At 40.2% G+C, this 13,912-nt stretch overlaps 1 protein-coding gene across 5 annotated transcripts in view; it reads left to right on the top strand.

The window, feature by feature from the left end:
* The window catches only part of SLC6A6 (solute carrier family 6 member 6), a 147,815-nt gene extending 134,274 nt beyond the window's left edge, over positions 1–13,541 (top strand). For all 5 annotated transcript variants that reach the window (XM_056804704.1, XM_007500277.3, XM_007500275.3 and 2 more), the window contains 4 exons: positions 694–796; positions 1,952–2,052; positions 5,027–5,197; positions 6,856–13,541. In XM_056804704.1, coding sequence (XP_056660682.1) covers positions 694–796; positions 1,952–2,052; positions 5,027–5,197; positions 6,856–6,996 — 516 coding nt within the window. In that variant the 3' untranslated portion in view covers positions 6,997–13,541. The remainder of the gene's footprint in view (positions 1–693; positions 797–1,951; positions 2,053–5,026; positions 5,198–6,855) is intronic.
* The last annotated feature ends 371 nt before the right edge of the window (positions 13,542–13,912 follow it).

Raw genomic sequence — 13,912 nt, 5'->3', positions numbered from 1 at the left:
TCTATATTATAGAATATCAAGTGAGTAGTGGTAAAATAAAAAGTGATTTTACTCTCCACTGATCTATCTAAATTTCTCTCTTCAATTAATCTATTTTTCTGTCTATATTTATCACAATCTTTTAACTTCCTCCTCCTCTTCTTCTTTCTCTACCCTACTTGCCTCCTCTCTTCTCATTTCTCTGATTTTCTGTCAATTTATCTTTCTGTTTTTTAATCTACTTTTATCTATTTCAAATCACTTCACAGCAATTTTTTCAATAAAAACCAGGACAGGAGAGATGAAAATATTCATGCAAAGAGCAGAAGAACTCTGGTACCAGTTAACAATTGGCTTCCTGTCCCCTGAATTTCCCCACTTCAGAACCTTTAAAGCCATTTGATGACAAGCAAATTGCTTCAAATTCCCATAATGGCCATTATTTTTCCCATGGAGTAGCGAGTTACAAGCTTCTTTTGAGGATTCCACATAGGCTCTAGTTTGGGGTGAAAATTGAGTTTCAATGATCGGATCTGAAGTTTTTCATTTTGGAAAGAAAAGTTGGTTGGGATATTATCTCAGCCTATGCCATCATGGAAGTCAGTTATTATCTCTATAATTGGGCTGGATTCCATAGGAGTGGGTAGTGGCATTGAACTATGTATCCTTTGTTTGGTTCCCAGTCAGTTCACTTCCCTTGTAACTTCTTCACAGGGTGGCATGTATGTGTTTCAACTCTTTGACTACTATGCAGCTAGTGGTGTATGCCTTTTGTGGGTTGCATTCTTTGAATGTATTGCTGTTTCCTGGGTATATGGTGAGTAGAGAACCTTCTTTTGACTTAAATGTACTTAACTCTCCCTCTTCCCAGTGGGCAGGCCAAGGGAAGGGGTTGGTTAATTCATGGTGAAATGACAATATTCAGAACTTAAGAATTCTACCTGATGCCTGCTTACTGTTATTGAAAAACTGTTCCAGGATGTTATTTGGTTTTTGCTCAATGTTCTTGGGTACTGTGACTCTTAGCTATCCACCGGAGATTGTAGGGCAACTTAGAGTAAAGGGCCCAACCTACCTTCTTATCATTCTTTGGTAGAAAGCTCATGTTGAAAGACGATGTTAGAAATTACCAAAGTCCAGATGATAATCTTATGGATGGAGGGATGAGGAATAATTGGAAAGTGGAATGAGCAGGATTTTTGTTTTTTTTGTTTTTTACAGAAAGACCAAGATTCACCACCCCTATGAAGACTGATCCCTTAAGTGTAGCTGCATACTTTTTTTCAGTTGAAGTTGCCATTTTCCATATAATGTTACTCTTTGTTTTCTGGGAAGAATGGCACTCATAGAGACATAGACCTACTCCAGCAGCCTTCAGTCCCATGAATCCATGAGTCAGACACAGGCTAATATTTTGTTTTTGCTCATGTGCAGTCATATGTTCAGTCATGTTTTCTCCTTCCCATAACTCTTGAGTACAGTAGACTTTGATTTAACAAATGAGCAAGAAAAAGCTTTCTTTTTAAAAATTATTTATTTAATTAATTCATTTAGAATATTTTTCCATGGTTACATGATTCATATTACTTTCTTCACCTCCTCCCTCCCCCTTCCAATGCCAATGAGCAATTCCCCTGGATTTTACACGTATCATTGATCAAATCCTATTTCCATATTATTAATATTTGCTCTAGAGTGATCATTTAGAGTCTACATCCCCAATCATGTCCCCATTGAACTGGGTGATCAAGGAAATGTTTAAGAAAAAGCTTTCTTGTCTTCCATCTCCTCTAGGTATCTTTAGGGACTTATTCACCACATGCACTTCTTCCTCATTAGAGTGGAAAGTTCCTTGAAAATAGGACCTGTTTTTGCCTTCCTTTGTATTCCTAGCATCTGGCACAATGACTGGCACGTGTTAAGCTTTGCTTAATAAATCCTAATTGATTAATTAGAAATGTATCTCTTGTAGGCGCTGAATCTCTTTATAATCACATTGAAGATATGATTGGATATAGACCTGGGCCCTGGATGAAATGGAGCTGGTATGCAATCACACCGATTCTTTGCGCTGTAAGTTGAAAGATTCCTAACCTAAGGTTTTGATTGTGTTGATTGAAGGCTTGATGATAATCTGTAAGAAGTTTGCTTTGGGAACATAGATCAGGGGAAAAGATTATATTGGAAGAATCAGATCTGTTGTGCCATGCATAAAAATGGCACTCTATAGGAAGTTTCATAGCAGTTGAAGTTTTGCATCATTATTCCTGTGCTTTGGTTGCAGAAAACTGAAGCAGACAGAGGTTCAATGCTTTGTCCAGAATCACATAGCTAGTAAGTGGCTGAAGCAGGATTTGAACTCAAGTCTTTTCTGACTCTAGGTCCAGCTATCTATCCACTTCAGTATCCAACTTACCCTGGTTGTTGGAGGTCTCAGGTGTTCTCTAGTTGGTTGTAGTATGAATAAGTTTTATCCACAGATTTTATCCCCCTTTTTTTTTTGGTGGAACAAAGTATGATGCTTTCTCCTCACATCATGACTTTGGTACGTTGACAATGAGACCCATCGAAAAAGAAGAAAGCTATTTTTGCCAGCCATCTTTGAAGGACAACTTTGTATTCTTATGAACATTGATCTGTCATCTGCCATGTTTATGGGCCTTCTTGCTTGGTCATCCTTGGAGTTCCTTCAACATTATAGCCAGTGGGAACTCCTATCAGATACTGGCTTTATCTTAACATTAGAAACAAACACATGCCTGAAAATATTGGTAAGGGGAACAAACATTTGCTTTCCAGTTCTCCTCTCAGGCTTGAGGAACTCAAATAGGAGTTGTTTGCTGAAGTTTTAGATATGGAAAAGGCAGTCAAGGAGATAAAAGGCTGGAAGCTTAGCAGCCAGCTATTTTGTTGTCCTCTCATGGCCAGGTGCTTTCTCCATTTTAATGAACAAGTCCATAACAAATAACCCTCTGTCCCAATTGGGTCCCAATTAACCATGCATCACTTAGAGCTTAACCTTAGGCTCCAACATAGCCTCAGATTATTCTCCTTAACACAATCCATGGTCCAACCAACTTTGGACTTTCTATTCCTTGTGCACAAAACTCATTTACCTCCCATCTCTTTAGCCTCTCCCCTAGGCCTGGAATGTACTCCTTCTTTACTCCCCTGTGTTTTAGAGACCCTAGACAGTTAAGGAGTATAGTGAATGGAGCACTGGGCTTAGAGTCAGGAAGACTAGAGTTCAAATCTGGCCTTAGACATTTCCCAGCTCTGTGATCTTAGTCAAGTCACTGAGTCTCAGAGATTATAACAGTTTCCATCTCCCAAGGTTGTTGGGAAGAACAAAGGAGTTATATTTAGAAAGTACTTTAGAAAGTGCCATGCCTGACACCTAATAGGCTCTTAATAAAATCTGGCTCCCTTTTATACTTTCTACCCTTTCCCTTCTTTAGATCCTCTAGTTTCTTACCATTAAAAGATGAGTGAGCTGACACAGGGTGTCAAAAACTGTCTAGTTTAATCTAGAAATTTTGATCTCATTTTACAGAAGAGGTCATTTAGGCCCAAGGAAGGTAAGTGACTTTCCCAAGGTCACTCAAGTTGGCAAATGTCAAGATAGGATTTGAATCCAGGTCTTCTAACTCCAGAGCCATTTTTCTTTCCATTTATACCTTCAGAACTGTGCAAGTGCCATTTTCTTCATGAAGCCTGTTCTGATTCCCAGCCCAGATGCTAGCAACTCCCCAACTAAAACTATTTCATATTTACTTTATATGGAATTTGTGTGTGCCTAAAAATATGCACATGGGCTTTAAGGTGGCCCAGTGGATAGAGCGATAGACCTGGAGTCAGGCTCATCTTCCTGAGTTCAAATCTCACCTCAGATACTTAATAGCTATGTGATCCAAACAAGTCACTTTATCCTATTTGCCTTAGTTTCCCTATCTGTACAATGAGCTGGAGAAGGAAATGGTAAACCACTCCAAGATCTTTGCCAAGAAAATCCCACAGAGAGTTGGGCATGACTGAAAAATGACTCAACAACAACAACAAATATATATACTCTCTCCTCCAAAAAGGAGTAGACTTACATAGGTGATCTTTAAAGTTGCTTTCTAGCTCTGATTTGTCATAGATTTATAAATACTTTGATCCTTAAAGTAGGCCTTTGTAACCTTTTTCCCCCCTTTTTGTCATGGAGTTCTTTGGCAGTCTGGTGAGGCCTATGGACTCTTTCACAGAGTACATGAAATCAAATACACAGGATTACCCAGGATCCCAATTGGGCTTCTTCCCAACCAGGGTCAGCCAGGAGCCCTGTGTTCAAGAGTCAGGAATGAAACTCGACTAAACATTCTCTCAGAAGAGTACCAAGTCCCCTATCTACCCTGAGACAAAGTTCTTAACTTGGGGTACAAGAAGAACTTGCTTTAAAATATTTTGGTGTCTATTTCATTATAATTAGTTTCTTGTGAAATCTTCCATATTGTATTTTATGTATTTAAAAAACACAATTCAGAGAAGTCCTTTGGGTTTCACCAAACTGCCAGCACAGACCATGATACAATAAAGATTAAGAACCACCAGCTTAAGGGACAGTCTTTTCAAAGTTGGTATGTTTACAAGACCCACTGGAGAGACTAGTCTTCTGTATGTCTCAGGGGGGTATGTATAAATGGAGATTTTTAACCTTTGACTTCATTCCCCAGAAGTCCTTAGTATTTTCCAAAATTCCCTATAATCTCTCCTGAGTCTCCATGTTGGTGAGATCATGTTGTTGGTATTTAACTAGCTGTAACTTCTCACACGCTCTCTTTTGGCATGCCACCAGTGGAGATGGTGGGAAGGTGGGGATTTTGAAATGGCTAATCAGCCACGGGCACGTGGTTTTTATTTGTATCCTCATTATTCCTTGATTTCTAATGATCATTTAATAAACCTCCTTAAAATATAATTTTTTAATATTAAGATTTAATTTTAAATTTTACATCTTGGCAACCTAGAGACAACTCTGGCCCAACTCACTTCTATAATTCCACAGGGATGTTTCGTCTTCTCTCTGGCTGTACATATCCCACTGACCTACAACAAGGTGTACACCTACCCTCACTGGGCCATTGGCCTAGGCTGGTGCATGGCCCTCTCTTCCATGTTATGCATCCCCTTCTTTGCGATCTATCGGCTGAGCAAGGCAAAAGGATCACTCATGGAGGTAAGAGCCCTGGGGAGGGAGGAGTGGGGAAGGAAATAGTCATTCCTACAATATACCTGGATTCTACAAACAGATTCCATAATCCTGGGTGTAGTGGTGGAGAGAAGTCCTATTTTATGCCCAGTGAGTAGCATTATAGGTTTAAAGGAAGAGCCATTTGAGGGAAGAGGACATTGAACTGAGAGATTTGGTTCTAATGTTTGGCTTTCCTTTCAACTTGCCGTGGGACTGTTTAATCCTGAGCTCTCTTGTTTATAAAGGCCAGACTCCAAGGACCAAGTTCCTTCAGTAATTAAGTAATAGCGGTCCTTTCTTGCTCGCTATTCTTGTCTTCTCTGGTTCCTACTTGGCCCAGTGAGAGGAGAAGCAAGTTTTTCTGCCCATGCCGGCACTGGGGTGTGGCCTTCTTGTCCTTTCTGATTTCCCTGGCAACCCCTTGGCCCTTGCCTTCCTCAAGAAGTTTCCTAACAATTGTTGGGGATTCAGTATCTGTTGAAATTGGAGCTCCTGCTAAAGTCAAAATGAAGTGTGTCTTTTCCTAAAACTCCATGGTGATCCTCCAAGGTCTTAAGGTTTATTCTCTTCTGTTGCTTTAGGCAGAGCTGGGACATGTACTTTGGTTCTGACTTTCCCGTCTTTCTAGTGATGTCTCTTTCATTAGAGTCTGGAAAGCAGCTTACAGTAGCAGCTTCCTCATGCTGAGAAGTAGCATGGGACATGGAGCATGGGGTATGGAACCAGTAGGCTAGGGATGGGTTTTGAGACAAAGCCAGGGTGCCATTTGTCATCTAAGGGCTAAGCAACTGCTCTTTAAATCCAAAGAAGGAGAGAGAGGGAAGAATTGGGAAGGAAAAGTATTAACCAGAACTGGAGAAAGGTAAGAGATAGAGTTTACAGTTTGCAATCCCATTGAAGTGGCCATGAGAAATTTTGCTTAGTTTCACTATTTTAAAATACAGCTCGCTCCCTCATACTCACTATTATGTAACCTTAGACAAGTTATTTCTCTTTTATGTATGTCAGTTTTTCCTTCTTTAAAATGGAAGGGATAGTACTTTTATGATATTTCTTCAAATTGGGAGGACAGTAAATCTTAAGGTGTTTTAGAAGTGTATTATTCCTAAGAATTAAGAAATAATTCTTAGGATTATAAGCTTAGGGCTCAAAAAAACCTTAAAGGTCATCTAGTCCAAACACTTCGTTTCCCTGGGGTGGGGGGGGGAACTGAGGCTCAGATTATTAAGTGATTTGCCCAGCCAGAACAGTAAGCTAAACCCAGCTCCTCTAACTCCAAATCTAATTGTCTCCATGCTGTTTTGGCCCTAAAAGAATCTCTGAGAAAAGCACCCTGCCCTGGATTTGCATACATCTTCCAAAACTGGCTTAGGTGATTTTATGAGCTCTTATGTTAACTTGGCTACCCAACTTATTGATCAGTTGAGCTGGAGGCCTTGAATGCTAGGAAAAGGATGATGAGCTTTATTATCTAAGGAATTAATAGCTACCGAAAGGACTAGAAGGAAGGACTGGTGGGCACAGAGTCTCCTTCCCAGGGCATTATCACTGGACTTGAGAGTAGTAGTCCTTTAAACAAGGACTTTGGTTCATCTTGTTCCCTTTTCTGACATGTTTGCCTTTGTATTTTTGTTTTCTTTCAGAGATTTAGGGAAACGATTACCCCGAAACCCGTGCCACAGTGGTCCCGTGACTCTGAGGGGGCCACACCATTCTGTTCCAGGAGCAATTCAAATGGCAACATCATGAAACCCACCCATATCGTCGTGGAGACCATGATGTGAGCTCTCTCTGTGAGAGGAGAAACCTGCTTTAACTGCCGTTTACTAACCTTAGATTCTCATAGTACCAGGTTTACAGAGCTTTCTATTTGCACTAGGATTGGATTTTTTTTGTTTTTTCCCCTTGTTTGTTTTTTCATTCTCACAGAGAAAGTTATTTTTCGTGTGCGTGTGCGTGTGTGTGTGTGTTGTATTTTTTTTTAAGACTATTTTATAAGGTAACCACATGCAGGCGTCTCCAAGGAGACTGAGCTTTCATATCAAATTAGATGTATTACAGGAATTTGTTAATTTTTTTATGTCAAGCTATGATTATATACCTTTACCACTTGAATCGATCTTCTTGCCAGCAATATATTCAGTTTCTAAAGCAATCTCCAGGTGCTGGTGTGGTTGGGAGAAGGATCATACACAAGAGCTCTAGGGTAAACTTTGTCCCAAAGAACAAAAAGGAAGACTATTCTGAGCATTTCAAAGGTGTAGTACCTTCTGAATGTGGTTCAGACAGGAACAAAAATGGCAGGTGGAGAGGACCGGGCCAGCCGGCCAGTCATGTTGGCCATGGTGAAAAGTGAAGGAGGCATTGGAAATGAAGCCAATCAAAGTTTGGCTATTGGAGCTTCATTATCCTTGTGTTGTAGCTGAGGAGAGAGATGCACACACACAAAAGCTAACACTGAGAATGAAACGGGAACCTCCAACCCTCACAAAAGCAACAAAAGAAGTGGCCTTCTCTTACAGTTTAAGTCAGAAGTATAGCCACTGAAGACTTTCGAAGAGTAGTAAGCACCTCTATTTCAGCTAATTTTTTTTAATAAAGTCAAAAAAGGAATGATAATCTAGACTTTGGGAAATTCTCATTGTTTAAAAAAAACACCCTACAGTCTCAAAGAATTCAATATAATAATCATGCTTTAAAATGAGAAACCATTAAAGGAGTTTATAGCCCTCTGATATAGACTATAACTCAGCAGTGGCAAAGATTTTTCCCCTCTCTTGAGTTTTACCTAGTAAGTCATTTTGTTGGGGTATCTCCTCCCATCCCAATGGAATTAGGCTCTCCAACCTTTCTGACTGAGCTAGGGCATAAAAGATAGCAAGTTGCAGGGACCAGAACTCTTGGTAGGGTTTTGGTGGCAATGGTCAGGCTGACCCACTACCAATTTTGGGCCATTCTAGAATTGCTCATCCATATTCAGCCTTGATCTTCAAATAACTGGCTTTTCTTCTAGTGTGCTCAGGTTCCAGGAAACTCTAAGGAGAGGTGGTCTTTGCTGAATCATTGGGGAACACCTTGCTTCTTGAAGGGTTTTGTTTTAGCTACAGGGTCCATATTTGTTTCCACAATATCTCCTTTTTGTTGTTTTTTTTTTTCAATTTGTTTTTTGTTTATTTTTTTTAATGGAAACCTACCTGGTTCTTGACATTCCTAAAAATCATAAATCTCTACCCACCATTATGGCGTGGCCTTCTTAAACCAAATCATACATTTGATGAGTCACTTAGGTATAGGGATGAGGGAGAAGAGTGCAAGTGGACCAAAGAAAGTTTAATGTGTGCAATTGGGACCTGCCTTGGGTTGGGGGTTTTTGAGTGGGGCTTTGGGGATATGGCAGTCACTAAAAACCAATGTGCTGTTACTCGTTCTAGCATTTCCCAGTCCTCTCTCTTCAACCTCCTCTTTCCACCTCCAAGTATTTATGTTTAAAAGATGTGGAAATGGAATCCTCCCACCACAGTCTGTAACTAAGTCTTCTTGAAGTTAGAGGCGGGGAAGGCACCTATTTACCTTATGCCCCAGCAATTAGTGATACCCTTTGGCGGAGTCAATTCCTTACCTCCTGACTGTTTGGGTTGTCCACTGGACACCCATCCAAATTCAGCCACAGCCCAAACATGGAGATAGCATGTGGGTTGCAACTTAACCTTCTAAGCAGTGATGTTAAAAGAATCTTTCTTAGAAGTCAACCTCTGCCCTGCCTAGACCCAGAGAAAAGGGAGATTTCCACATCATGGGGTAATAACCATGGTCCATTTCACCATACCAGGATGGGACGTGGGAGCAGGCATGCAGTCTTAATTTCCATCCTCAAGTGAAAGTCCTTGGCAGCCCTAGATAGATGCTACAGTAGTAAAACGCTAATTTTTAGGATGCTACCTGTGTTGTTTACACATACACTACAAAGCAATGACAATAGATGGAGGGAAGTGGAGAGGGAGAAAGGGAAGAACTGGGGGATAGGACAGTGAAGAAAAGTGTTTATGTATTAAGATTTTCAGTGGGGCCAACACCCCAAGACAATATTTCTCCAACTCCCTGTAGGGTGAATGATTATGTTCCGCCATGAACCAGACGATATGGTACTACACTTTTAAAATCGTCACTAAGGAGACACCAGCCCCATTTGTAACTTGAACTGTGCCATTCAAATCAATTGCTTCCAAGTTCAGAGTATATAACCAAAAAGAAAAAAAAAGGGTTTCTTAAGTGTCACACACATATGCAATGACCTCATTGTATGAAGTGAAGTGTATGAAGTGAAGTGTTTTTTGTTTTGTTTCTGTTTTTCCTGGGATAAGGTACTCTGGCCCTGGTGGAAGAGTTCAGCCCGGTTTAGAGACAAGGCTGGATTCTCAGAGAGCAGGTTCTCACTAAGAAAACCTACCCTCCATCCCTGACTCCAAACACAGAGAGCTGTTTGGAGCATGTCCTCTTGGAGGGGTGATGGAGGGGAGAGGGCAGTGCTTTTCAAATACTCTTATCTGTTCGAAATGTCACCCATTAGAAATCCACACATCCCCTAAAATGATATTCTGCCAAATGTAACTCATAATCCAAACTCTTTAATAATTCTATTATGTTTGTATTTTTCTAAGTATTTATGATTGTAAGCGTGTTTCCCCCTTTCCCCCCAGGTTTCCTTTGTAGAAATGTGATCTCTGTTGTATACGACTTTAGTGAATTAACCATTCATCATGATTGGGGATGGGTGAAATAATTTTTAAAAGTTGCCCCTCCTGCCACTCCTTTCACCCCCCAAAACCAGATCTGAACCTAGCCAGTCACTGCTTTTTGGCCATCATCCTGGCTAGGAAGTAGAAACATGGGGTGAAAAACGGCAGTATTCTGAACCCTTCCTAAATTAGCACATTCTGCAACTGGCCTGAGAAAGGTCTCATCTTTCAAGATCCTCAGGCCAGCCATTTTTCTAGACCAAAGATTTCTAGACAAAGCTCTCAGCCAGCATTTGGAAAACTGGCTACTCCAGCTGATGACGTTTTCAGAAACCTTTATTGTTTCACCCATCATCAAACATGATCTCTCTTATAACTATTCTGTCTGTATAGAACACAATTCCATGGATAGTATGTGTAATAATGGTCGACTTTTATATATTCATTTATCTACATAAATCTAACTTTAATTAGCATTCTGATGAGTCTGGTCCGACTATGTCTAAGTACGTGAAATATGGGCCCTCTGAATGGTGAGAGGCCCAGATGCGGTTGAAACAACATTTTTCATGGAACTTAAACCAAAGGAATGCACTGCCTTCACCATTTTTTCTCCCTGCCATTCTAGGGAGATGCCCCAGGTTGTAAGATCTTGGAGGGTAAGAAGAGAATAATTGGTAGAAAAGAAAAAGAAACCTTTGGAATCAAAGGAGAGATCCTTGGATGAATATTAGCTGAAATGAACTTGATTGAATGAGATGAGTAGCTTTTTCTTCAGAGAGGGTCCAAAGATTCTTAGAATATAAGAGTTGGAAGGACCTTGAGGATGATCCAGCCCAGTCCCTCATTGGTCAGAGGAGGGAACTAAGGCTCAAAGGAGGTAGTGACTTGATCAATGACCTACATCAATTTAGTAGTAACCCCGATGGTACTAGGACTTAGATTCTCCCATCTCCTATCGTCCTAGTGCAGAACTTTTTTTTTTCACCACTCTATCTTCATCCTCATGGTAATTGATGCTTGGGCCTGATCTGAAATCTAAATTAATATAGAACAATACAATTCTCCTGTTTCATTGGTTTTGCAAATACTTTCTTGTCTGCTATCACCAAATTATTAAAATGGGATCAAGACAAGTTAAAAAATTAGTTGAAAAAATTAAAATATCTTTAAAAATCCTGGGAAGTTAAGGGTTGGAAGGGCCCTTAAAAACACAGAATCTTAGAGTCAAAAGGTACTTAGAGCATAAACTGTTAGCACTAGAAGGAGTGTTAGGACAGAGAATGCTAGAACTGAAAAGAACCTTAGAATCTCAGAGGGTCAGTGCTAGAAAAGAACATTTTTAGGAGGAGAAATGGAAGGTCTCCAAAAAGGAAGGGACTCACCAAAGGTTTCCCAAGTGGCAAGCAGAGCTCCTGACTCCACCTATAATACCTTAAATCATTATTATTTTCTCCTATTAGAAGAATCTGAAGTTATATCCCTCTTCCTCACGCTGCCTTATTTGACATTTAAATTGAGGTAAAGATAGCAAAGTCCCATCCAACTCACAGAATAGATTTCATATCTATCAAGTGTGTCAAGATGGATGTTAAATTAGGGGGACTCTTTATTATTTCTTAGAAAGGAGCAAACAGAGAAGGAAGATGTCTGCCTTTGATACTTCCCTCACATTGAGAATCCTGGCAAAACCCAGAGAGAGTAGTGTAGTGTTTCTGTTTTGACAAGCAAACCTTAAAGAATGATCTGCTCTTGGGGATCTATTCATCATTCTTCAGGTCCCCTCCAGCTTAGCAAGTGGTATGATTCTGTGTCTGGCTGGGCTCTTCCTTGATGCTAATTATTCGTTATTTAGTTTTTTTCCCAGGGATGCTTATTCCCTCCCACAATCCTTTGATACATGGTAATCAGAGAATCATCTTTTGCAGAAATTGGAATAAACAATAAATGTATTCAAATAAAATCCAAAATAACTCAAATACCAAGAAAGAAACAGTAGTGGTGAAAACAAAAAGCCTGAGAAACGTTTGAAGAAAAGGTTGGAATTTGAGGATAGTGAATGTGAAGAGTGGAGAGCTGTTGCTCCCCTTCAGCCTATCCCATTCATTTGTTTTGAAATGAGGTGCTGATTTTGATCTACACATCTCTATACATGTGGACCTGTTCATATTCAAGCTCATTGCCCACTGGAAATAGCCATACAGCTGCCAGATTTTTCTACAGACACTTCTCAGAGATTATAGAGCTCTGGTGGGATCCTTTCCCATGCTCCCTTTACACCTCCACAGCTTCTCAAACTCCTTCCATTGGCTTCCTATCCTGACCCACAGCTCCCTAGTGATCCCATCACCCTCAGCTTTTTCATCTCTCCTCCCCTTCTTTAAGGCAACAAATAACTACTGGCAAGTTGTATTGCTCCAAGTATTCTCTTCAGTGCTAGTGGGCCTGTGCCCACCCACCTTTGCCCTCAGGGCTCCCTTCTTTGTCCCCGTGTTTTTAAGAGGTCATGGACCCATGAAGGGGCACAAAAGACAGGGATGCACAGGCAGAGCTTTTGAAGCAAACCCCAACCAGCATCTCCAGGTGTGCTTTCAATAGTGAGTGAGGGAAGACCCCATCGAGTAAGGGGCCTAAATATCTACCCCACTGGACATTCACCATTCAGCAAGGATCAGACTCAGGATATGGACAAAGGCCACCCCCCCAGAGTGGGGGACCCAAGGCACAAAGCAAGCATGTAACTGAACTGATATAGACCTCTTTTAGCATGTGACCAGGTTTTAGGAAATCTCAATTTTGGAATCAGATTCTGTGTGGGTGTTGTAAATAATTTTGTGTCTGACAAAAAGCAAACAAAAAAACAAAAAAAGGAGGAAAATACTCAAATCTTGGAGGATTTGGGGGCCAATCGGAGATAGAGAATCAAAGACTCTGAGGGCAGAAAACCAATCCATTTATTCCTCACTACAAGAAACGCCAGGAGGTGACCTCCCTGGGTGCTGGAGGCAGCCAGGTCAAGTTTTCCCTGGAATGCCTGTTTCAAAAGGAAGCTGTTCCTCATTGTTGTATTGTGAATGTTACCACTGATGCTTCCAGAGTTTTGCTACATCAGATGTGACATCTCGTCTATGTATCTGGCTTAAAAAACAAATGTGGGTTCCTTTAAAAAAAAAAGTCATAGTAACTGTGACCGTATGATTATTAGCACATCAGAAAGTGGGGATTTTTCTATTTCCTCCTTTCAAAAACAAATCTGTCTGAATAATCTGAACTTTTTTAAAACTTTAAAGATATTTTTAAGACATTTTCAGCTTTTTTTAAATTAAAAAAAAATTCACGAGAGACTGTTCCGAACAGGAATATTTGTATTTGAACAAGATTTTTGGCATGTAATTCAGTCTTGCAGTATACAAGCTTTGTGTATAAATGTTTGATGATAAGAATCTCTGTTTGTACTTGGCAGGTTTTTTTTTCTGTTTTGCTTTTTAGATAATATGTATATCGATATTTTTAAGTCATCTTTGCTTTTTTTTTAGAGGAGTTTGTAATCACCTTATAACAGATAAAAATAAACCTTTCCTTTATAAATCCAATGAATCTTACCATTGTTGAAATTGCATGGCTCACTTTCACTGGAAATCACTGGATTCTTAAATAAGGTCCTTGGAGGTATAACTAGGGCAGGACAACTGGGGTTTTGTTCCATGATGTCAGTATTTATGGAGAGTATTCATAGCCTCTTCCCCCTTTCTCATTTATATATTTGATATGTCTTCTCCAGGAGGCTACACTCTGCATAAGATCCCTCCTTCTTTTCCTTGTCCCCTCTCTCCCATTTCTTCCATTTCAATGCCTAGCTCTAAAAATTCCTCATTAAGGCTCTGGCTTTTGAAAAGAATCCTAGCCTTACCCCTACCTTGGGTGGTAGCATGAAGTCCTGGAGTAACCAGTGACTTTGGAATCA

Source organism: Monodelphis domestica, chromosome 7 (assembly GCF_027887165.1).
Source record: "Monodelphis domestica isolate mMonDom1 chromosome 7, mMonDom1.pri, whole genome shotgun sequence".
In the NCBI taxonomy this organism is placed as follows: Eukaryota; Metazoa; Chordata; class Mammalia; order Didelphimorphia; family Didelphidae; genus Monodelphis; species Monodelphis domestica.
The sequence above is the reverse complement of the archived record's forward strand: the minus strand, read 5'-3'. Positions and strand labels throughout refer to the sequence as shown.